At 41.6% G+C, this 22930-nt stretch overlaps 3 protein-coding genes across 5 annotated transcripts; all 3 read left to right on the top strand.

Moving 5' to 3' along the window:
- Nucleotides 1–5533: 5533 nt before the first annotated feature.
- Nucleotides 5534–6931, top strand: LOC115729287 (fasciclin-like arabinogalactan protein 9). Its single transcript, XM_030659790.2, has 2 exons — nt 5534–6002; nt 6373–6931. The coding sequence occupies exons 1-2, from the start codon at nt 5568–5570 to the stop codon at nt 6796–6798; spliced, it is 861 nt and encodes a 286-aa protein (XP_030515650.2). The 5' UTR covers nt 5534–5567; the 3' UTR covers nt 6799–6931.
- A 1157-nt stretch (nt 6932–8088) lies between these two features.
- Nucleotides 8089–13554, top strand: LOC115729274 (prohibitin-1, mitochondrial-like). Of its 3 annotated transcripts, none has more exons than XM_048271091.1 (6): nt 8089–8209; nt 9231–9415; nt 10178–10294; nt 11805–11975; nt 12874–13086; nt 13224–13554. In XM_048271091.1, exons 2-6 carry the CDS (start codon nt 9239–9241, stop codon nt 13422–13424), a joined length of 879 nt encoding a protein of 292 aa, XP_048127048.1. In that variant the 5' UTR covers nt 8089–8209; nt 9231–9238; the 3' UTR covers nt 13425–13554. The 3 variants fall into 3 exon arrangements, with proteins under 3 accessions (XP_048127048.1, XP_030515629.1, XP_048127049.1); XM_030659769.2 differs by having other exon boundaries at nt 8092–8209; nt 9236–9415; XM_048271092.1 differs by having other exon boundaries at nt 8096–8209; nt 9227–9415.
- A 5359-nt stretch (nt 13555–18913) lies between these two features.
- LOC115729294 (glutaredoxin-C9-like) lies at nt 18914–19679 on the top strand. Its single transcript, XM_030659821.2, has one exon. It carries the CDS (start codon nt 19004–19006, stop codon nt 19460–19462), a length of 459 nt encoding a protein of 152 aa, XP_030515681.2. The 5' UTR covers nt 18914–19003; the 3' UTR covers nt 19463–19679.
- Nucleotides 19680–22930: the final 3251 nt, after the last annotated feature.

Below are 22930 nucleotides of genomic sequence, written 5' to 3' on the forward strand. Positions count from 1 at the left end.
TCGTCTGTGGGCTGTGTTTAGATTGTATTGGAGTTCAATTATTTCTTTAGGTCGTTGTGGGGCCCTCTGGGCCCCACGGAGCTGCTGAGCTGGTGATCTCCTATTGGGTGAATAATGGTTTCCTCTCTAACTGGGTTTCCTTGTCCCATTCCATTCGTGTTTCTTGGAAAAATTTAAATTAATGGTCAGAAGTGCCGTCTTTTTCACAAATAAGATCATAATGCGGAGAATCTGCAATGTTAAAAAAAAAAAAAAAAAAGGTCTTATCAAAAATATTTTCGTCATTTAATTTTTTAATTTTTTTCACATTTCATTTTTTCTTTATTACGGTCGATGAGAGCTATCCTCTGGCCCTTGCTTATGGCTTGCCACCGCCAAAGATTAGCCATCGACAAAAAGAATGGGAAAAAGAAAGAAAAAAAGAAAAAATTAAATAACGAAAATGCATTTGGCCAGATTATTTTTTGAAATAATGTGGTCTTATTTGAAATAATGTCTACGTCATATTCTTATTTGAAAAAATTAAGACATTTTGTGTCCTAATTTAGAATTTTCCCTTTTTTCTAATTTGCAAAAGCAATTTGAGAGCTCGGTAAATAACCTTGAGAAAGGAAACAACAACGGATCAAGAGTGGGCTGGCGACCGATGTCATCTCTTTTGTTGATGACCAATAAACGGGTTTGGAAATTTGTCAAAAAAAATCATATATCTATTGTATTTTTGTCAATTCAATATTAAACTTTTTAATTTTACTAGTACAGTCCTAAACCTTTTACATTTGTACCAATTCAATTATAAACCTTTTTTTTATGCTAATTCAGTCCTAAACATTTTGTATTTGTGCCAATTCAGTCCATCCGGTCAATTTTGACCGATAGGCGATCTTGACGGGACAAATTTTTATAATATTTTAATATTTTTCATTTTTTATTTGCAATTATACTGTTCATCTTCTTCATATATATATCTAGTGTTCTTGTTACACCTTCTCTAACGACTGGCTGGAGTCGAGGGCCGGCGAAGACATTGCCGGCCACTGGCTCCACCGGCGCTGGACAAGGCCGGCGCGGCGAGGCCGAGCCACCCTATTGCTGGGCGAGAACAGAAGAAACCCAAGCCAAAAGCAGGTGCCCCGATATCAAAAGCATCGACGTCAAAGGCAGTCCAAAACAAACAAAATGTGAGTGGGGCGGTGATGCAACCCTTGGCCGTTCCTACCAGCTGACTCACGAACATGGATTTCGCAGATGATAAAGTCGTCGTCGAGCTCCGAACCCATCCTCTTGTACTTGTTGTTCTTGCTAATTCCCAGCGAATCTGCACTCCCATTTTCTTCTCCCACCAATCCCTTCTTCTTCTGCTTCTTCCGTCTCAGTTCCTGTTCATCAATCAGTAGTTAGAGCAAGCCTTTTCAGAACATACCCGGAAGCGGTCGTTTAAGGATTTCGCAGAGAATTTGGATTTCAAATCTATGAAGAGAAGAAGAGAACAAGACTTGGCAAGTGGGTTCTCAAGCAAACCCAGAATCAAATCTCTCTTTTCTCTATTCAAAGAATCATCCTTTAAACTTAATTGTGCGGATAGAACGTCGAGAATCGGGGACTGGTTACTTAAAAATAAGCTAAGATGGAGCTTTCGAGGGAACAGCACAGCTGTGCAAGATTAAAATACAGAGAAAAGTCTCTGCTTTGACGCTGAAGAGAAGACGGTGTGGGTGGAATCCCATTAACAGCAGTTGAAATCAGACTTTCATACATGACTCCATCCCCGTAGAACCCGGCCGTGCCTCGCCCAGCCCTGGTGGCTCGGCCTCCGGCCTCGTCCCGCGGATGTCAGAGTAAATGTAAGGTTTCTCTACTTCACTATTCGCGTTCGAATCCTTTCCCCTTTCGATTCCCCGTTCAATTTAGCTTCTCCAGTAAAGGACAAATGAAGTCTTTGCGCGCATTTTGTGCTGAGGTGAGGTTGCGCCTCTGCTCTTAAGGGCATTTAGGGCTTTGGAGCCGAAAATGCTGAACATGGGATTTCAAAGGACCATCGATAAACTTTTGACCAGGAAAGAGACCAGTCCTGTCTGAATTGAATAGGTTGAAGCTTGGCGCAATACTTCGAAGCTTTTCTGCCTTTCTTTTCATATTATTCTCTTGTTTGTCAAATTTCGGACGTACTTTAAAAATATCTAGGTCGAAATAGAGCATGTCTTCCCACCTCGAAATGCACACTATTTTACTATGTTTTAAGCCAGTTTTATCATCATTCGTTGTTCACTTTCCAATCAGCACTACTTCTATTATATGTCCAGGATTTGTCTATGGTTTTCGTAGAGATCGATCCTAGAGGCTATACTCTTTTATTAGCATGTTGAATCTTTTAACTTTTAAAAAAAAAATATCACTTTGGGCCTGTATCCAAATATCAAGCCCAAAGGCTTGGCCTTCATCGAGTGGGCTCGGAAATCATAACAAGCCTAAGACAAGGCCCCAAAATGAATCAAATGGAGCTTGACATGAGAGAGAGAGAGAGAGAGTCAGAGTCGCTAGATACTTCTAACACGAAGGGTGAGGGCTATACGGCGAGGAGCGACACCGACAGAGACAAAGGTGGTGTGACGAAGCGCAAATATTGGCGGCTACAGAGTAACTCGCCGGCATAGAGAAAATTGCCCAATTCATCCTAAGTCTATTGTATAAATGCTAATTCAATCCTAAATTGTTCAATTTTACCGACTTAATCCTAAAACTTTGTACGAAGTTTCAATGTAGTCATTCTGATCAATTTTCGATGGAAGATTGCTGCCATGGCAGTATAGGACTGCAATGAAATTTCCTGCAAATGTTTAGGACTAAATTGGTAAAATTAAACAGTTTATGATTGAATTGGCATCCGTATAACAAGTTCAAGATTGATCGAGACAAAAACAAAAGGCAAAATGACCTAGCAAGCTCACTATAAAATGCGTACACATAATCGCAGCCTGACCGAAGTAGACATGCACAAGGGATATTCTTCTTGGCATTAGCTACGTGGTTGAGGTTGGTGATGATGATAATGTTTCATACTTTGCGCATATCCATATGACCAACAAGCCGGTCCCAATACAACCTGTTGGAATACGATCTATCCAAATCATTATTCGGTTGGAAGTCGACATTTGTATATCCTGGCATAGTTGTCGGAAATATCATGTTCCGAAGATTCATAGGTTGCATAAAGGAATAGCCGAAGAAAATCATAGAGCAGAACTGCTCCTTTACATGGGTATCATAGTACTTATGCACGAATGGATCAACCGCCCTCGACGTTCATATATCTAAGCTCGTAAGTGAGCATACGATCTTCTTCATGGAGAGCAATTGACCGCCGTCGAGTAAAGTCGACCGAAAAGAAAGATTTTATGTTTCTCTTTCTCGACGATGAAGGGAAATGATCGCCGGAAAGTAAAATTAGCTTATGCTCATCTGAAGCTGCGATACTCTTGTACGGAAGAAGAGTATTATCCATAGTTAAGTTTTAACGCTCGCCCTCAGACGAGGTGCGAGGTCGGATGAAGATCCGAACACATCAATCTATCACGCGTAGGTGAAAAGAATTGGTTTTCAGCCCATCATCTTCTATACAAAGGGAAGAAATAGTGTTATGTGGAATTGGGGTACCCAGAATCGAATTTGAGATTATTGCCTTCTGGTGGTGCGTTTATTTTATTGAAAGTGTTCTGCGGGAATTGATTTTTTGGACTTTCACTCGTTTGATTTTCCGAAAATGATTTTGGCAACTGAAGCCATTTTTCGGCCGATAGAAAATTCATGCGTGAACTTGGGAAAGTGAATTCACAAATCTAAAGAAATGAAAACATTTTTCAAAATTGTTCATCTCGAATTTTTTAATAATTATATTTTATTTTTTACATTTTATGTTTTATTATTATATTTTATAACTTCCATTTTATATATTTTATTATATTTATTCTCTTTAGCCTTGCTAAAGGTCAGCGACTCGACAAGCTCGCGGTGACTCGCCGACCGCTAGCGAGGCCTCGAGCTTGCCGGCCTTGGGTGAGCTCGTCCATGCCTGTGGCCGGTCGCCAACCGTCACCGTGGTTAGCCACCTGCCAACAAAGAAGGAAAAAAAATAACAAAAGAAAAGATAATAATAGCAAAAACTAAATTAGAAATTATTTAAATTATTTAATTTTTTTCCCTCAAATAAAGTCATGAAATTGAAAGCATTTTTCAAACTCAAACAATTTCGGCCACATATCACCAAACATAAGAAAACTAATAATTTTTTTTAGAAAATGATTTTTCGGAAAGAATTTTCATTTATTTTTATTTTTATTTTTGGGTGGAATAACTAGCCATTGGCATCATTATCCGTGGTGTGGCTCGTGTGTCTCCTTCATCGCATGTTGCGCCAGCGAGGCAGCCAACCAGAGAATGTGCAAACGTTTCTTGTCCGTCCACAACACAGTTCCAAAAACAAAAGAAACCCAAATGGCGGACCTTGAAGTTGAGTGCTTTGACATTTGTTTCTGAAAATTTAAACCGTTTTGTGTCTCACGCCATTCCATCCATGAAGTTGATTGAATTTGAATGTCTCATTCATAACCTAATATAATAAATGAACAAACAGTAGTTTGTTCACGGAGGTTTAACGTAGAAGAACTATAGATACAAAGCAAATTGTCCAAAAAGTCCTAAATATACTGCACGGTAATAATTTCACAAGGAGTATAGCATAATCGTAATAGAGATTAGGTTAAACCTTTGACTTCTGGTGGACAGTGGCCACCAAATCTGCTGGCTAATAGCCAGCCTTGCTGGTTACACGATCTCCAATGAGAAATCCAAACACGCGATTGGCTGAGAGAATAGGTCAACCTTACAATCTGTGAACGAAGCACTCTCATTCCTCACATGGGGAAGGTTCCTCTCATTGGTCTTCCCAACCAAGATGGTCCAAAACTTCAAATGATTTACAACGGGTCGCTGTCTAATCTTTTTTCTTAATGGCGGTTGCAGAACGTGCTTATATTCCCTCGAAATAAATAAGCGTTACATTACATGCATGTTTACTGGTTTTATCTGGCACCTGATATGACGAAACTTATTCAAATTGTGCCTCTATAATTCACTTATTTTGTTCTTATTTAGGTGACTCTAAAGTGAATTCGCGACTATAATTTTTGACTTTCACAGTCCTCGTTCGGGGTAGTAGAACCGCCGTTTTAAGTTTTACTTCGACCGGAATGTTAACGGAGTTTCGTTAATTAATGTCTTAACGTGCACTCATTAAGCAAAAATTTGATCGTCAAGACACCGGTCGTGGACAACACGCAGACGATCGGTGATTGAGAACCGTAAGGTTTCTTTAATTAAATTGCTTAACAAGTGTTCAGGACAAAACGGTAACGAAATCAAACACCTAGCAGCTGCTCTTCAATGATAAAAGTAGTCATGGTGCAGGCATTATGTGACGAACATGATCGTATCTACTCCATCCAGTTTCTCTCTGTCTAGTGTCTATATGATTTTGTCTTGATCCGTGCATCGAGGTTAGCAGCCAGCTCATGCCAACGAAGTCCCAACACCCACATCCACCCGTTTATATTCCCCCCCTTCCGAAAGCATTTACTCTCACTATTCCACTCCCGGGAACACTCAGGACCACTCCAATGGCTTCATCTTCTTCTTCTTCTTCTGCTCTCTCTCTCGTTCTCATTGCCTGCATCTTCTCCCTCACTCTCTCCCCGCCTCCAGCCCTCGCCCAGTCTGCATCCGCCCCGGCGCCATCCTCGTCGGGCCCCGCCAACCTCACGGGGATCCTCCAGAAGAACGGGCAGTACACCTACTTCATCCGGTTGCTCACCGCCACACAGGTCGCCACCCAGATCGAAAACCAGCTCAACACCTCCACCGAGGGCATCACCGTCTTCGCCCCCACCGACAATGCCTTCAACAACCTCAAGGCCGCCGCCATCAACGACCTCAGCAATGAGCAACAGGTCTAGACCCCGAATCTCTATTTCGCATGGTTGTTGGACTAATGCTAAATATGAAGTTGAGAGAAAAGCTAGATTATTAAGATGGATCTACAAAATTGATTTTCCAAATGATGCCGTGTATTAAAAGCGGGTCGCATGCAATAATTACTAATAGCCTATCACATCATTCAACATAAATCAATTTCATGTGCCGGTATCTCGATAAATCTAGCATTTCTCATAGACCCTTATACTAAATTTGTAAAGAATCTCCATTATCATGTTAAGTAGTGAACCAATTCGACAAGAAAAGTTCATCATCGTTCATGTCTAGCAATTATCGCTCGATTCGCATTCTAAATTGCCTCTACCCATCATTTTATTACGACAGGTTCAACTTGTTCTCTACCACGTCGCCCCGAAATACTACACCCTCCAGTCTCTCCTGAGCGTCAGCAACCCGGTGAGAACGCAGGGCAACTTCGCGGGCCTCAACTTCAGCAGCCAGGGCAACCAGGTCAACGTCTCGACCGGCATTGTCGAGACGCAGATCAACAACGCACTGTACGAGCAGTCCCCGCTGGCCGTGTACCAGGTGGACAAGGTCTTGCTGCCGCCGGAGCTGTTCGGGGCTCCGGCCCCGGCGTCGTCCACTTCCCCCACGCCGAAGAGCTCCTCCGGAGGCGGGTCGAACTCGACGAAGTCCGCGAAGGCGCCGTCTTCGGCGAGCAGCAATTCGGGCGCGAGCGGGAGGAACAGCGCGTGGCTAGGGTTTGCTGTCGGGGTTGGGATGGTGTGCATGGGGTTTCTGTCGTGAGTTCTGCATATAAAGCACGTCTTGTCACATTTTGTGTTTTCTCTCTTCTTTTGTTACGTCTGAGCTTCATTAACTTTCCATTGCTACTTGTTTGAACTTCGGAGAACCCTATTCATATTATTATCCTCGTGGATCTCTCTCTCTCTGTCTTTGACTGGTTTGTCTGGGTGTCAGCGTGGACTGGGAACCAAAAATATGGGCAGTTGGATCAAATTGTAGAGAAATGAATAGATTAAAGGTGGCAACTTGCGAAATTGGGTCTCTCAGATCCAGAGCACATGACATTGCAGATGGAACTCGACTTTTCATATGAGTGACGACGCCATTCTTAATTTCCTGCCATGCGCATTAGTTTGTACGTAGCACGTGAAATACGTAACGCCCGTCTTATTTGCTGACAGTTAGGCTAATACTTTGAGAGTTAGGTTAACTCTTGAGCGTCAGAGGAACGTCACAAACGAATTAGGTATACTTGTGACGGTATTTCCAAACATTAAATCGTGTTACTGTCCGATAGCTTAAATCTTCATAGAGAGAGGGAATGGAGATAATAAAGACGGAGGCGGTGACGAGGGAGCGACCATTTGGACATGTGACCCCATCTGATCAATTAAATCGATTTGGACATGTGACCCCATCTGATGATGCAGAATGATGACAGAAGAAAACACTTTCTGAAATAAGACGATCGTTTCCTGAATTAGATCAAATTGGCCAGATGGACTCACTGGCACAAATGCAAAATGTTTAAAATTCGGTTGGCAAAAAAAAAAAAAAAAGGATTGTATAACTGGATTGACACAATGGCAAGAATATTTTTTTGGTAATTCTCCCATGTAATTTGGATATGCCGACTCTCGCATAGTTAGCAATTAATTCTTATAAATATATTAACTATTCCTATCAAGTTACTAGTATTTATTTGCCTTGGTCAGTAATCAAGTATATTTACGGACTCCTTTTAGAAATTACTAATCTAATCTAGCGTGACGAAAAACTTTCTTCCATTAAATTAGCATGAAGAGACGCTGTAAATTATTGTTTTTTCACATGTGCAAAAAACTTTCGTGGGAACTTATGTAGTCCGGCAATTTTCACAGTTCTAGTTTTCTGTATTGTCTTCCTTAATTTTCTTCGAGGGAGAATCATTCGATAAAATGAGGTAATTTTTGGACCGGCCCATTAAGGAAGGGGATATTGGGCCCACATTTGTCTCCCTCAGAAGCCCAAAATCGCTTCTCTGGCTTTTCCGTCACGACAGGGAAAGAGACCACTAAACCCTTAAAACCTCTCTACTTCGCTCGGTACCGATTTGGTTCAGTACGGCGACGACTGTGTCCCTCTCTCCGTCTCGCTTCTCGGTGGCCTCCCATTTCTCCGACTTCTCCGACCGGTCGCTGAGGTCTCTCAGGTATGCCGTCGTATCGAACTGGGTATCGGGATCTGCTTTTTTTTCTCTCATTGTGGACAAGTTTTTGTTTGCTTCGCCTATTTGATCGAAATTCGGAGTGAAATGTTGTTTTCTCGTTGGAGGTAGAGGCGCTTCTATGCTTGATAAGGAGGCGTGTAAGCTACATGTCGTTGAGAATAGGGTGTGGACGCTGCTTTTAGTGGTTCATTGATAACTGGACGCCATTGGATTTTCATCTTCTGGAGGTGCTAAATGCGCGCGCGCGTGTGTTTGCTGTGAGCTTGTTTTCTGGAGCTTAGAATTACTTGAAGAAAATTTCGAGCTTTCATTCGCGTGAGCTGCAATTTTTGTCATGGCTGGTGTTTTGCAAGGGCAAAAGAAATCTTTATAGATCTTTCTGGGCACCTGTTACGATATTTTGGCTTGATTGAAGTGGAAAATTCTCTCTTTTTCTTATTGCGGGTTGAGCTCAAAGACAAGTGCCTATAAAAGTGTTTTTTTCATTATGCTTTGTTTGAACCGTCTGTTCCTGCCGTGGAGGATGAATCGATTTCATCATTGCGGGCGAAGCACTTGTGGTTTTGGTCGCGAGAGAGAAATGCAATTTTTATTCGTCCTACTGGACAAATGATGGAGAGTCTAACATAGCTGAGATGGAATTTCTCTTAGCTTTCTTGCTGTGGATATCCTCATGCAAAAAGTTCCTCTTTTGATCAGTGTTTCATGAGTTGGGTTCTGTTAAAAGGTCATCAGTGCCCTTCCACTAATTGTTTGCTATGTTATGTTCTATCACTCCCCTCTGCTGCTCTTATGCTGTTGTTCTTTGTTTTACGGAATATTGGTCTATTGATTAACATTTTGCGTTGGGGAAGGGATAGTAAAGTGAAATCTCACTTTTCTCTACTTTTTCACCTAGTAGTCAGTCTTCTCATGCAGTTTGTTAGCTCCGTGCTTAAGTTGGCGCTCTGTCAGTGAGGTTTTAATTTGAGTCGTGCTTCCAATTCATCAATTTTGCACTTGGTGTAGGAAATGGATTTCAGAAATGTCAAGGTTCCAAAAGTACCAGGAGGAGGGGCTGCTTCTGCTTTGGCCAAATTGGGAGTCATAGGTGGCCTTGGCCTGTATGCAGTTGCAAACAGTCTCTACAACGTTGAGGGCGGTCATCGAGCCATTGTATTCAATCGGCTAGTCGGCGTAAAAGACAAGGTTATCTTTACCCTCAAGGTTTAAAGTTCTTATTAGAAGATCCAAAGCAATTGAAAATATACTTTGCTTGATTGCAATCATCGATCATATGATTTTTGTGGTAGTTCCTGTTTGACTTGCATATGAGCTTGGCTAATGCAAATGGTGTATAGTCCCCAATTTATGAATGTGGCGCTTCATTATGATTTTATCATCTAATATATAATTTTCGTTTTTCACCTATGTTTGTTTGACCTAATAGATTGAAATTTCTTGCCTTGTTAAGTGTCTTATGTCATCTTTCCTCTTTGATGCCTGCCTGCTTGCAATAAATTGTTTTTATTATTCATCATGCTTCTACTCTTGAGGAGTTGGGCAAGGAACTAGAGATGAAATTTGAAAACTCTTGTATGTTGGCTTTGTGATATTGAAGTATTTGACCGGACCAAAGTTTTTAAGCTGCAATTGGTTTCGAAATCTTCACCAAGAGAGGTGTTGCTGTTGTTTACAAGTTTCATCCCATCTGAAAGAAATTGGTCTATGTCAAAATTGGTTTAGCTGTATCTATCATTTTTGGTCAATTTTCTAGAATGGAACAACTGGATCACCAGAACAGTATGTACATTTAATTTCAATGAATTTTGCGTATGCTTTTTTATGTAACCTCTTAACGGGTAACACTACTGAGTTTTGAAGACATTACTATCCAACAGATTGTACCTGACTTATGGAGTTCACATCAGGAATTTTTTCATACTATTAATTTGCATCACTGATTTGCAGGTTTATCCTGAAGGGACACACATAATGATCCCATGGTTTGAGAGGCCAGTTATCTACGATGTCCGTGCAAGACCTCATTTAGTGGAGAGTACATCTGGGAGTCGTGACCTTCAAATGGTAATCTCCACGTCAAGAAATAGCCATAACAGCGATATTGGGTTGTGAAATGTTTAAAACATATGACTCTTACTTGATCATGAGACCGAGTTCCCTCTTATCCAAGTCATACAGTCGCTTTGCTTATAGGAAACTAAAGGTTGGGTTTTCCTATGGTAATTTGGTGCTGGATAACTCTATGATGTAATTCCCCAAAATAAGGTTTTTTTTGGTTGCATTGGGGAACTGGTCAATGCATTTGCAGAAGTAGATCCCACCGTATGACTGAGATGTCTCTTGCAAGGATGCCTTTGATTATCTTAACTGATCACTTAATTTTACTTGGCTTGTGGGACATCGGGTGGATTAGTTATTATTCATATGTTCCCAGACTATCCTCGCTTGTATATACTTGCTTTTTATGGTTGGGAGTTGGACAGAGAAACACATGTTGAACTTCTATATTATTATTTCAAAGGATTCAGAAAGATGCCTTGATCATGAATGAAATTGAGGAACTTGGCTTCATTCGACACTAGTATTTTGGCTAAAGCCATTGAAATTTTAGATAAAGAGCTTGAGATTTCTTGTTACCGGACTTTGCTGGTAAAAGAAGTATATCGCTCTCCTTCATTGTGTTCTTAAATTTCATGCCCTCTCTTTTATTTTGGATAACAGAAAGTTTGCACACAATCGATGTAAAGTTAGTTTTCTCGATCTGCATTGGACTTAAATTATCCTAAATCATGGTTTTCTTCTGTAGTGAAGTTTGATCAGCATGAAATAAGTACTTTGGAATCTTTGGTCGGTTGTGATTTGATTATCAGATTTTCTTTTTTTATTTTTCCCCGTGATATTGGTCGCTCCGCTAGACCCACCCCAACACACACACACACACCCCCCACAAAAAAAAGAAAAAGAAAAGAAAAATAACTACTTCTTTCTCACTTTCTCATTTGTCTTTGAGTTTTTCAGTCAGTACTTCTGTGCTCAAACCAGTGTCCTGGGTAAAGGTAAAATTTTCACGTCTTACTTCCTGTTTATCTCTAGCAGATAATACCCACCGTGGAACAGAAGTTTAAGTTGCAGGGTATAAATAAAAGCTTCCATTAGAATAGGCATGAAGTTTCTGATTGAATTTCAGTGGTAAATACCTCCACACATGTTGCCTTCACAATTTGAGAAAGTATTCCAGTTGTCTTTTGAGTATCTTTTCTCGGTTTAATTCAGCTTTTGAGATACTTATCCATTATGTTTCAGTACCACCTCTCTTCTAAATTTTTCTTTTTCCTGCTAACTGCTGCTTGATAGCAAGGCTTCAGATAGATATAGTCGATAAATGTGGTATTTGTATGTTCTTTGGTTTTAGCTTGGTAAATTGCGATTTGCTTTTATGCAGTCAATGTAACGGTGGTGCCATTTGATTCAAAAATAGGGAAAGTATCATGTGAAAATAGTTGACACGTTGTGATATATCCTCTTTCTAAATCTATTGTTTGCATTGAAGTCACTCCTGCATTTTGTCTCATAGGTTAAAATTGGGCTTCGGGTTCTCACTCGTCCCGTGCCTGACCAGCTACCCACAATATACCGGACACTGGGTGAAAATTTCAATGAAAGGGTTTTGCCATCGATCATCCATGAAACTCTGAAGGCTGTAGTTGCACAATATAATGCTAGCCAGCTCATTACTCAGAGAGAGGTATGCTCAAAAGGCAGTTGACAATTTATTTCAGTCACTATATCACTGCAAATTAAGAATTTTCCACAAGCTAAAATGACTCGTTATTTATAGTGGCTCTCACCTATTAATTGGTGAGGAGGCTAACGTGGTAGCAAAATGAAGGCAACAAAATAGAGTCACTGTGGTGCTTGTTTAATAGCGTTTTCAGCGCTTTAAGTTGCCGAGAACAACACGGGGGGTGGAGATTCTGGCATTTGCCCCTCTCTTGCGGGGCTTGTGCATTCAGATGCTCCTATATTAAAATTGTATTTAAGTAGCGATTAACAAGAAATATTTTCCTATCATGTTTGTCCAACAGCGCTGTGCGTTACCGAGAACAACATAGGAGTGGAGATTCTGGCACTTGCCCCTTGTTTGCAAGGGTTATGCATTCAGATGCTCCTATATTATAGTTGCATTTACATAGCAATTTAATAATAGGCTTTCCTATTATGTTTGTCCAACTGTGCTGTGCCTTTGCAAGGCTTATGCATTCAGATGCTCCCATTATAGTTGCATTTACGTAGCGATTTAATAGTAAAGACTTTGCTTTTATGTTTGTCCAACAGCGCTGTGCGTTTCCGAGAACAACATAGGAGCGGAGATTCTGGCACTTGCGCCGCGTTTGCAGGGCTTGTGCATTCAGATGCTCCTATATTTTAATTGCAATTATTTAAGCAATGATTTATCAGGAAGATCTTCCTAAACTATGATGGACAAGAAAGTTTTTTGCCGATCTCTTGCCTTCTACGTTTTATTCTCTGCTCCAATTCCTCGATTTTTCGTAATTTCTCACTCTTCAAACAGTGTGAGTACTCTCACAATGCCCTTCTCTACTACCATGTCCCTCGCTGAAAGTTTGTTCTGTCTATTTAAGGCTGTCAGTCGAGAAATACGGAAAATTCTGACAGAGAGAGCTGCTAATTTCAACATGGCCCTGGATGATGTGTCCATCACGAGCTTGACTTTTGGAAAGGAGTTTACTGCTGCTATTGAGGCCAAGCAGGTGGCTGCACAAGAAGCTGAAAGGGCAAAATTTGTTGTGGAAAAGGCTGAGCAAGACAAGAAGAGTGCCGTTATCAGAGCTCAGGTAAGTGCAGAAAAGTCTTACGGGGAAGTCACTTCAGTGAAAAGTTTTTAGGACAAGAAAGTCCTGTTTGATCATGAGCTTGGTCATTGGGATTGCTCACAAGTGTTAAACGCTGATGGGCATTTTGCTGTTTACAGGGTGAGGCAACGAGTGCTCAGCTGATTGGGCAAGCCATCGCCAACAATGCTGCTTTCATCACCCTGAGGAGAATCGAAGCTTCGAGAGAAATCGCACAGACGATTTCAAACTCAAACAACAGGGTCTTCTTAAATTCCAACGATCTTTTGCTGAACCTTCACGACATGGAGTTGGGAAGCACAGCCAGTGGGAAGAAATGAGCACGTAGGGGACACTTCTTGCTCTGTTATTCCCTTCTTTATTATTGTCAGTCTCTTCCCGAGTGACGATTTTGGAATGAAGCAGACAAAGTAAATGGAAATTGCCCTTTTTGGGATTGGCAAAAATAACTAGTCTCCTTGACAGACAACTCCATCTCCTCCGGATCTTTTAGGTACTAATTTGATCATGTATAATGCCATTCAGTTGACTTTTAGATATTTAGTTTGGTCTCCCATATTTGGGCAGGCTGCCTCTCTCTCTCTCTCTCACACACACACACACATATTCATGGAAGAGCAGGGGAAATTCTTGGAAAAGTGATTGCTGAGAATTCCAAGTTTGTTGGTCTATTCTACATGTATAATCCGTCTTCCGACTTCCCTCCCAGACCCAAAATTGGGCATGGGAAGCCAAATGAGTCTGCAGCTCTTTCTATTGATGCACTCATATTTTCTGTGTACGCAAAGGGATGTTGCTACCTTTTGACAGTGCGTGGTTCATGTTGGGGGTACATGCATCATCCTCTGTTCCTTCCACTCTCCTGTGTCTCTCTAATGGCTCTAGATCCATCATTGTTTTTACCGTGGTTTTAGCCCCCACGAAAAGGTCCAAACCGTGCGTCAAACATTCGACATTTCTTTGGTTGGCGTGAGATGGTCTCCCGACAAATCGAATGCCCCGAAATGATGCGCTTCTAGAAATCCTGTACGTTCCTGTCCTTTTGCTTTCTCTCCTTTTTCATTTCTTTTCCCGTTTCATATTCCGTTTTGATCTTAGCAACGCGTAAACAATGGAGCGTCCAGAAGAAGCTCGGGTGTCGGCAGGAATTGAGCGGCGGTTGGACTCTCTTTACATCTGCATCGCTTCACATGTTCGTTCCTGCGATCTTTCTTTCACGATGCACCCGTTGCTACCTAACAAATGTGCAACGCGGCTCGTTCACAAGATAAGAGCACCCCACAAGGGGAGACGAAACATGAAATTCCAAGATAATCCGAATACGAGATGTCCCTCATTCGTGATCGACGCGAGCCGGACACATCTTCTTTTCCCCTTTTCCCGGGAATCAATCGTTTGACTTGTGATCCGGAAAAGAACCAAAAAAAAAAAAAAAACCGATGATGAGATAATGGTAAAGCCAACACCCGTGGTTGATAAAACCCGGCAAGAAAATCATCCAAGAACGTTTCCGAGAAGACGGACAACAACCACCGGGCCAAATCACTTCGACGATCATTTTCAGGCATTTGCTCCAAGTGGGGGATTCTTAACACGTCAAGTCAATCGCTGTGTCGTCCAACAAATATCCGGGTTGGTTTCAACCTAACCCTCGCGCCACGTTGTGTCATCGAATTCGTCGGGTCCACGTCACTCGCATGTGCCTCAAGCCTTGTCGTGTCCGAACCACATTTTCACCAAAAGGAAGAAGGGTTTCGGTGCGTCCCGCGCCCCCGATTATATCAGACCCTCCTTTAACGCTGAGGTAATAGGATGTTTGACAAATACATCCCCCCACCTGCTCAATCGATGCCAGCATTTTTATTCGAATTATGCATTAATCTTGTTAAGACGGGTTTGCTTAAGGACGCGATTAGTGTCGAGCCCTGTGGAATTCAAATGGTCCAAACCCGACATCCGAAGACTTGTATCCATGACGTAAATCTTTGCCCCTCCCCACCGTTGTTTAACAACTTGGGAAACATTTTACTTGCACACATGGTAACGTGTAGCTTGTAATAGCGGCCATCCCGCGTGATGCACGAGATAATATGCTCTTTATTTTGACTTTAGTTCTCTTTTAATGGTATTTCGTCCCCTCCTAATTTGTTTTTTGTTTGTTTAACGTAAGATACTCGACATCTTATGAAACATATAAAGACATGTAAATCATGCGTAATTTTTTAAAGCTCGAAAGACCGATTTTTTGTTGTTGTTTTTTTTTTCCCCTAAGGTAGGGAAAAGGGATTTTTGTGAAGAAATGCAAAACGGAAAGTCTATTTAGTGAAGTAGAATGGTCGAGCTTGGGAACTTGACAGTTGAGGGGACCATCTTGGCTAACATTTACTACGCGCATTGCATGAGTTCGTTACACTGTATCACCTGGTCAAATTATATTCACGTTTGAACCGATCATCCAGTTTCGACTCGCTTCTTACTCGATCGAGGATACATTGATGGAGCATTACGGAAAAATATTCGACAACGATTCTTATCCCTACAATATGGTTGGCAATTGCTTCGACAGGTTCGTGACGACAATCGACCATGGTGGCGATAAGCAATGATTCTCTATAGATAATGGAGCTTTTGATGAGGTTTCGGCAAAATCAAGTTATTGATGATATGGGTTAATGGAGGTCCTTAATTTAGACTATATTCGTTTAATAGAAAATGAATAAATTGAAAAATATTTCTAAAGAAAATGATCACTAGTTTTGTTCATCATTATGAGGCAGTAAAAAAATTTTCATTGTTGACAATAATTTATGTTTAAAATTTTCGTGCCGTTCATTCATTTTTTTAAACAATACATACGATCGCTTTCAAGAAAATATTTTCTAAACCGAATTCTCGTATATCTCAACGCGACAAAGTAATACGTAAAAAATTAACAAATCGTACAAAACAAGGTCGCATAATAATTTGTCCCAAAAAAAAAAAAAACGATTGGACCAGTCGGAACATGCCTAAGCAACGAAGTGTCATAGACAAATCTCGTGAAGGACACGATGCGTAGATTGGAGATCCGCGTCCCGAAAAAAATCTCGGAAGTCAACGCGGTCCGCCGAACTAGCATGTTCCTTCGCGCACCCGATCAGTGCCCGTCTCCGTCACGCCGATTACTAGAGAAAACGTGGGGCTGGACGACGCCGCGGTTACGCCGTCGTGACGTCACCGGCCCCCGAAAGTTCCGCGTATCCTCTAGTCTACGTGGAGGATAATGGCCTGGTCACTGCTCGATTCGGGTGGTGACGTAGACCGTGGTCACGTGGGTGGCCCCCACGCCCCCGACGTCATCGCCAGAGATGATGACGCGAGAGTGAAGCTCGAGTTCCCAAGTCCAAGCACCGGGGAGGCCCCACCACTAGGCCGTGACGTCAGCGTCGCGCACCGTCCGGGGGCGGCTGCTTTTGTTTTCCCTAATTTTTCTTTTGTATTTTTGGGGTCTCTTTTCACACGTGGCATTGACGTTACCGGCAATGGCGTGATCATTCCAATGTGTGGGTGATGTATGACGTCATGATGCTTATCGGCTTGCATCATAGGCCGGCTTAAAAAGCTACTCCTTTCTCTTCTTCTTTTTTCCTTGGTTTTTTTTTTAATCAATTAGTGGGGCGATCCAAGTCGGGGTTGGTCAAAAGAAGAAAAGTAATTCCAATTTGGGAGGTGAATTATCAATTTGCACATAATTCGGTAGTAAATTTAGTGCAATCCACTTTTGACACCAGCCTTCTTTATATTTTGAAAGATTATATATTTACACTTGAATTGATCAATGTGGTACAATGTGATCTCTAAAAAATTTAGAGATCATATTGCACATTTAACTTAAGTCCAGAGATCATATTGGTTAAATTAAAAATTTTGAGACTAGATTGCATATTGGGTCAAAATTTATGGAACATCTGTGTCATTTTTCCCAATTTTAAATTGTTGCATAATACCTTATAAAATGGTGGCTCCTTAATTTTTTTTTTCCTTCACTTGACTTTCGAGGGATAAGGATGTATTTCCATCTCAACTAACAAAATTAATCATTTACCCTTACTTGCTATGTTGAAATTGGATGGAAATAGTCATTTTAAGAGAATTAAGAACGATATTTTTAGAATAAGTATAAACGCGGATTACATAAAGGAAAAAGGGAAAATGCCTCTACAACAAAGTCAAACAACAAAAATTGATTATTCACTCTGCATATTTTATGGTAAATTGATGTAGAAAACGATTGATTAATAAATGTATCTGAAAAGTCATATAAGGAAATGATCAACCAAAATCCAAGGCGACATTTTATGATTTCCTTATTCGTCGATCAACCAAAATCCAAGGTGACATTTCATGATTTCCTAATCCGTCAGTCATACTTAATGAGTATTCAAGTTCTCCAATTTGAATTTTTTTTTATGGAGGTTAATTAAATTAAAGTTCTTTCTTTGTCCAAATTATCGATATTCATTTCCCGCATTTTACTATTTACTATATATTCATTTTCGTCCAATTTCTTTATTTTTTTTCTCATCATTTTTTAAGTAGAAATCAAGGATAAGAAAGAAATCTCCTCGAAGAAAAGAGATGGAAAATGCAATTTCACCCTTTAAAAGTCATGCTAGCAATGTACAAGAGTTGAAAGTTACAAGCAGCCTGTATAATTTCAATCGATTTTTTCAACTTTCAAAAGTCTTTCGAAACAGACAAGAGGCAAGCCTCGCTCATTCGAAGAAAAAAAAATCTCCAGATCACGTAACATGTTAATCATAGTTTAGTTGTTGCGGATTGTCTCGCATAAGCAGAGATTACGATTATTAAAGAAACAAGAGCATGGAAATCTCGGGCATCGTATTAGTCAAAGCTCTCTCTGTCTTTTTGCAGAATAAATCAACGTGAAATTTTTTTTCAATCTCGCCGCTGCGATGAGACGTGACGCCATCATGTCGCCAACTTGGTATGGCCCACCCGGAAGCAGGAATCGCACGTTGTGAGGTACGTAATCCCACCAGCCACCACCGCGGCGTCCACATCTCCGCGCTTAAATCAGCGCCACGTCACCCTCCTCGTCGAGACATGGACGTAATCGTTTTTCTCTTCGGCTCTCATTCGAAAAGAAAAAAATCTCATGGAATTAATACGATCCGTATGAATGAAGCTGCGTCGGATCTGATGACCCTTTTTTTTTTTTTTTTCATCAAGGGGTGCTACGAAATCTGAATCGGGTCGGACTCATTTGATCGGGGAATTAAGTTATCGTGTTATTAGGTTTAGTCTTTCACTCATTTGCCTCCCGATGGTTGGGGCGGCGCCCACAGGAGGGAGGCAGCCCCTCTCGCATGTGTTTATTTTTTGTAGTTTTTTTTTAAATTTTTAGAAAATAGAAAGAAGAATAACTTAAATTTTTGTTTAAAAAATGAAAAAAATAAATGATGAAAGTACCCCTGATCAACTGGCGAGAAGCGCTTTTTTTAAATTAATATAACCACTTCAAACCTTTATCTAAAATAAGATTTATTTAGGATTCTTATTTGAAAATTTTCATTTATTTTAGGTCTTTATTTATAATTTTCTGGACGGTATTCGTTTTTCTGGCGTTGCCACATTTGTACAAAAAGTTCCAAAAGACAATGACGTGGATCGTACGTAAGCCACGGAACCCCCCACACGCACGCATCGATCTGAAACCGCGCCCAACCACCGTTGACGTATGACTTTCCAAGTCATCTCCTCCTCGCCTCACCACCAGCTCCCCCATTTATACCTTCCTCCCCCATCGCCCACCTTCACCATCACAACCCCTACCCTTCTCTCTCTCTCTCACTCTCACACGCACGCACTGAGAAAAGTAAAAAACACCAGAGACACCATGCAAGATGCGATCTCGTACAAGCCCTGGCCGGCGGTAGGGTCTCTGCTCGGCGACAGGACGAATCAGGCCGCCGGTGACGGAAAGGGCGGCGACGGCGGGCCCAAGCACGGAGGAGGAGGAGGAGGAGGAGGGGCAGGGAGGAGGCCAGACGGCATGCTGGAGGTGGTGTCGGAGAACGCGCTCATAGTGGTCGGGAGGCGCGGGTGCTGCATGGGCCACGTGGTGAAGCGGCTGCTGCTGGGCCTCGGCGTGAACCCTGCGATCTACGAGGTGGATGAGGAGGACGAGAAGGGCGTGGCCGACGAGCTGGAGAAGATCGGCGGCGGGGGGGAGGTCCAGTTCCCGGCTGTGTTCATCGGGGGAAGGCTGTTCGGTGGGCTGGATCGGGTCATGGCCACTCATATCTCCGGGGAATTGGTGCCCATTTTGAGACAAGCCGGGGCCTTGTGGCTATGATAGATAGATAGATAGATAGGTGAATGCGCAAATCAATACCCTGTCTTTTTCGTTTTTCCTCTTTCGTTTTTGGGTTTTGGTTCATTCTGATTGGGAATTAGGTCAAAAATCGACTGGGAAAAATGCAAAAGCTCTCTCTTTTTCCCCGTTTTTCCGGTACCCAGAAATTGATGCGGCACGTATGGAAGCAATACAAAAAGAAAGTTTCGACTCCAAAGATTTCTTTTTTTTTTTTTGGGGATCTGTCCCTGTTTCTCGGAGCTTGGACCGATGGTTCGTGCAAACACCCAAAGCCACACGGGAAATGCCAGACAGCATCCACGTGCAAAGACCCACCTAGCGCGTTACGCACCGCCCACGGGACAGAATGGATGGATGGATTTGCTTAATTGAGCACCCAACTTCACTAGTTGGCAATTGGCATGGACTGAGCTCGTAATCAAAATGGGTCCAATACGAGTCTTAGTGCAAATTTACAAAGATCCGTGTAAAATCGGGCTTTAATATTTTAAATCCCTTTTGATCTGATTTGAAAATTTCAAGTGCTCTATATCTAATCGGACCAACCAAAACTGAATTAAAAATTGGGTTCCAAACCCATATTGCCACCCCTACTTCTCATCGCCATTGCAGATTATCGCGAGTGGTAGTATCCTTTGTAATTTGTTCCACGTCCAAGTCAAATCCTCCATCGAATTATCTCCACATATTGAGGTCGAGCTATCGCTTATTCATTCGAGGGTTCAACATGGCAGCAACCCAACACATCCGTTCTTCTAAAATGAACTAAATAAATATTGAGGCATAATCACAGTAAGATGATGACCACTGATCGTTAGTACAACCCCTAACAAGATGAGAAAGGTCGACAGCATTGATATAGGGTGACCTGACATTTATTCATTTTCAGTTAGGCATGACTCTACGAATAAAGTAACGGCATAATCAAACGAAGAGATGCCGATCCATATGCTGTTTCTCGAAGTAGCCAACTGGCGGGGCAGCAAGGATGCAGCCGAACCGGAGAAAGCATTGTTTGTGCGCCACCACCACACCCCCCCCGCCCCCCCTCTTCGCATGCCTTGGAAAGGCGGAAGGATCACCAACGCTCATGAACTCAAGTGCACGGTCTCGGAAGAGAAGCGCCGAGGACGTCACTCGATGTGATGGGGGAGAATATCATGGCCCGGCAAAATCCTTGATCGAGGATAGGCCGTGATATGATCAACCGTTCCATGATGCGATCAACGAATCAATCCATGGTCGCGCACAAGGATGGACCGGATCGATCCGACCCGACCAAGTATTAATCAAGATGGCCGAACAATGCATGAATCGTTGTATGATGCAGCGGATGTACATAATGAATCAACGCCTTGATGCAGCGTTCGTATGACATTAACCATCGTATGATGCAGCGCCCATACGGGATGAATCGGTGCGTCGACCAGTGGCCAATTCGCCCGATGTCGTGAAACATCCAGCGAACGACCCGGATGGCAAGAGTGGCCGGGCGAGCGAGCGGGCAAACGAAGAGATACGATGACCATCGCATTCCACGGCCTTCTAGAAGATCCTAGTGACTGTCCACACCATCATTTAGCCATGGGGGAGATCAAAAGTCCTACAAGGGACAAAACACAAAAGACAAAAGCATGGGAAACTCAAATAAGCAAAGACAAGGGGAATTAGATGAGAAAAAACACGAAACTTGGGCAACCAAGGGCCATCCAAAAATTTGCCCTCTCTTGTATAAATAGGGGTATTCCCCTTCATTGTAAATCACCTTGTACACATAACATCAATCAATAGAGTGCTCTCTCTCTCTCTCTCTCTCTCTCTCTCTCTCTCTCTCTCTGCGAATTGTAAGAGTTGTGAGCAAGTGAAAGATCCTTGGGCCAAGGCTTGACTCGAGCAAAACATCAATCCGCACAGCTTGAGTCATCGCACGGTTGATTTATAGGAGATTTTATTTTTCCTTCTAATTTGTAGAGGGTTCTTTTTCCTAATTTATAGAGACTTGACTTGTAGAAGAAGTCTGTTTGATTGTATATTTATGGGTCTGTACATACTTGATGAAATAACGAAGAAGAAAAGAAAGAAAAGAGAGGGTGAGGTATTTGAGCGAGGACGTAGGCATATTGTTGAACCTCGTTAAATGGTGTTCTTTATGTTCTTTATTTGCTTTTCAACAACCATGTGGTATAATAGCAGATTATCTCGAGTGGTAGCATCCCTCATCATTTGTTCCACGTCCAAGTCAAATCCTCCCTCAAATTATCTCAATATATTGAGGTCGAACTATCGCTTAGTCATTTAAGGGTTCAACGTGACAGCAACCCAACGCATTCACTCTCCCAAAATGAACTAAATAAGTATTGAAGCATAATCATAATAAGGTGATGACTGTAAGCTGCGATTTATACCCTTATGCAACAATCCACGATAATCACGTTTAGATACACGAATTATAGATTCATAAAGTAGAAGCATTGACGCACCTTGTTTTGGATCCATCGTTCTTGACGCTGAATTTGCGACGATCCGTTGCTCAAGAACTTCTCCTCTATGAACCCCCTTTAACACCGGCTTTAATGAGACGGCCCCCTCACGTATCGTTACTGACGATTCTTGATGTGAGGTTGTGTGGACATCGGGGTTTAGAGAAGGGACTTGAGCTCTATTTATAGAGATTGAAACCTTATCCTCTCATTATAGATAAAGCTTATCTCGGCCCATACTTATCCAGTCCCATATCAAATTTGAATTAGGATTTATCTATCTTTATTAGACCAATTTATATTTACAATATCAATTAATAAAGCCCACATTTGAATATTTGAAATATATTCTAACATTCTCCCACTTGGGCTAAATTAATTGAAATTGTACTGTATATGCGCATCTTTATATTGGTCTAGAGATAATTCCCAATAGTCAATCCGATCCCATAAAGTCTTAAGCACCGAATCATAGCGAGAATCGCATCAAAAGACACAGAGCCATCCATGGTCACAAATGCTCTTAACTTTACTGATATGGATTTGATATGGTAGTATGACAAACGGATAACATCTTAAAAGAGACACCTTATATGTTATCCTCTTTGTCGGTCACCATTCTCTTACTTTATGTGTCACAAAACCTGATGTGTCACAAGAGAACATCCTTATGGTTCCAACGAACCCACATATATCTTACCTTTATAGTTAACTATACTTTATGTGTAACAAGACATATGCACATGGCCAAAAATAAACGCCCCAGCCATTACTCAAGGTGTACACAATACCTTGAGATTTTAACATATATGCATTCAATAACACATTCATAAATACTTAATTGAATGTAAAAGAATCAATACATATCAAAACCGTTACTAAAAGTAACATAATACAAATGCAAACTTTATTAGAGCAAAAATAGAAAGCTCCCACTAGATAATGGCATCCCACGATGCTTCTAAGC

Source organism: Rhodamnia argentea, chromosome 10 (genome assembly GCF_020921035.1).
Source record: "Rhodamnia argentea isolate NSW1041297 chromosome 10, ASM2092103v1, whole genome shotgun sequence".
In the NCBI taxonomy this organism is placed as follows: domain Eukaryota; kingdom Viridiplantae; phylum Streptophyta; class Magnoliopsida; order Myrtales; family Myrtaceae; genus Rhodamnia; species Rhodamnia argentea.

Coding starts and splice junctions, on each gene's coding strand:
- LOC115729287 (XM_030659790.2), top strand. CDS start 5,568: ATGCCAACGAAGTCCCAACACCCACATCCACCCGTTTATATTCCCCCC. Junction 6,003..6,372: donor ACCTCAGCAATGAGCAACAG/GTCTAGACCCCG, acceptor TTATTACGACAG/GTTCAACTTGTTCTCTACCA.
- LOC115729274 (XM_048271091.1), top strand. CDS start 9,239: ATGGATTTCAGAAATGTCAAGGTTCCAAAAGTACCAGGAGGAGGGGCT. Junction 9,416..10,177: donor TAGTCGGCGTAAAAGACAAG/GTTATCTTTACC, acceptor ACTGATTTGCAG/GTTTATCCTGAAGGGACACA. Junction 13,087..13,223: donor GTGCCGTTATCAGAGCTCAG/GTAAGTGCAGAA, acceptor TGCTGTTTACAG/GGTGAGGCAACGAGTGCTCA.
- LOC115729294 (XM_030659821.2), top strand. CDS start 19,004: ATGCAAGATGCGATCTCGTACAAGCCCTGGCCGGCGGTAGGGTCTCTG.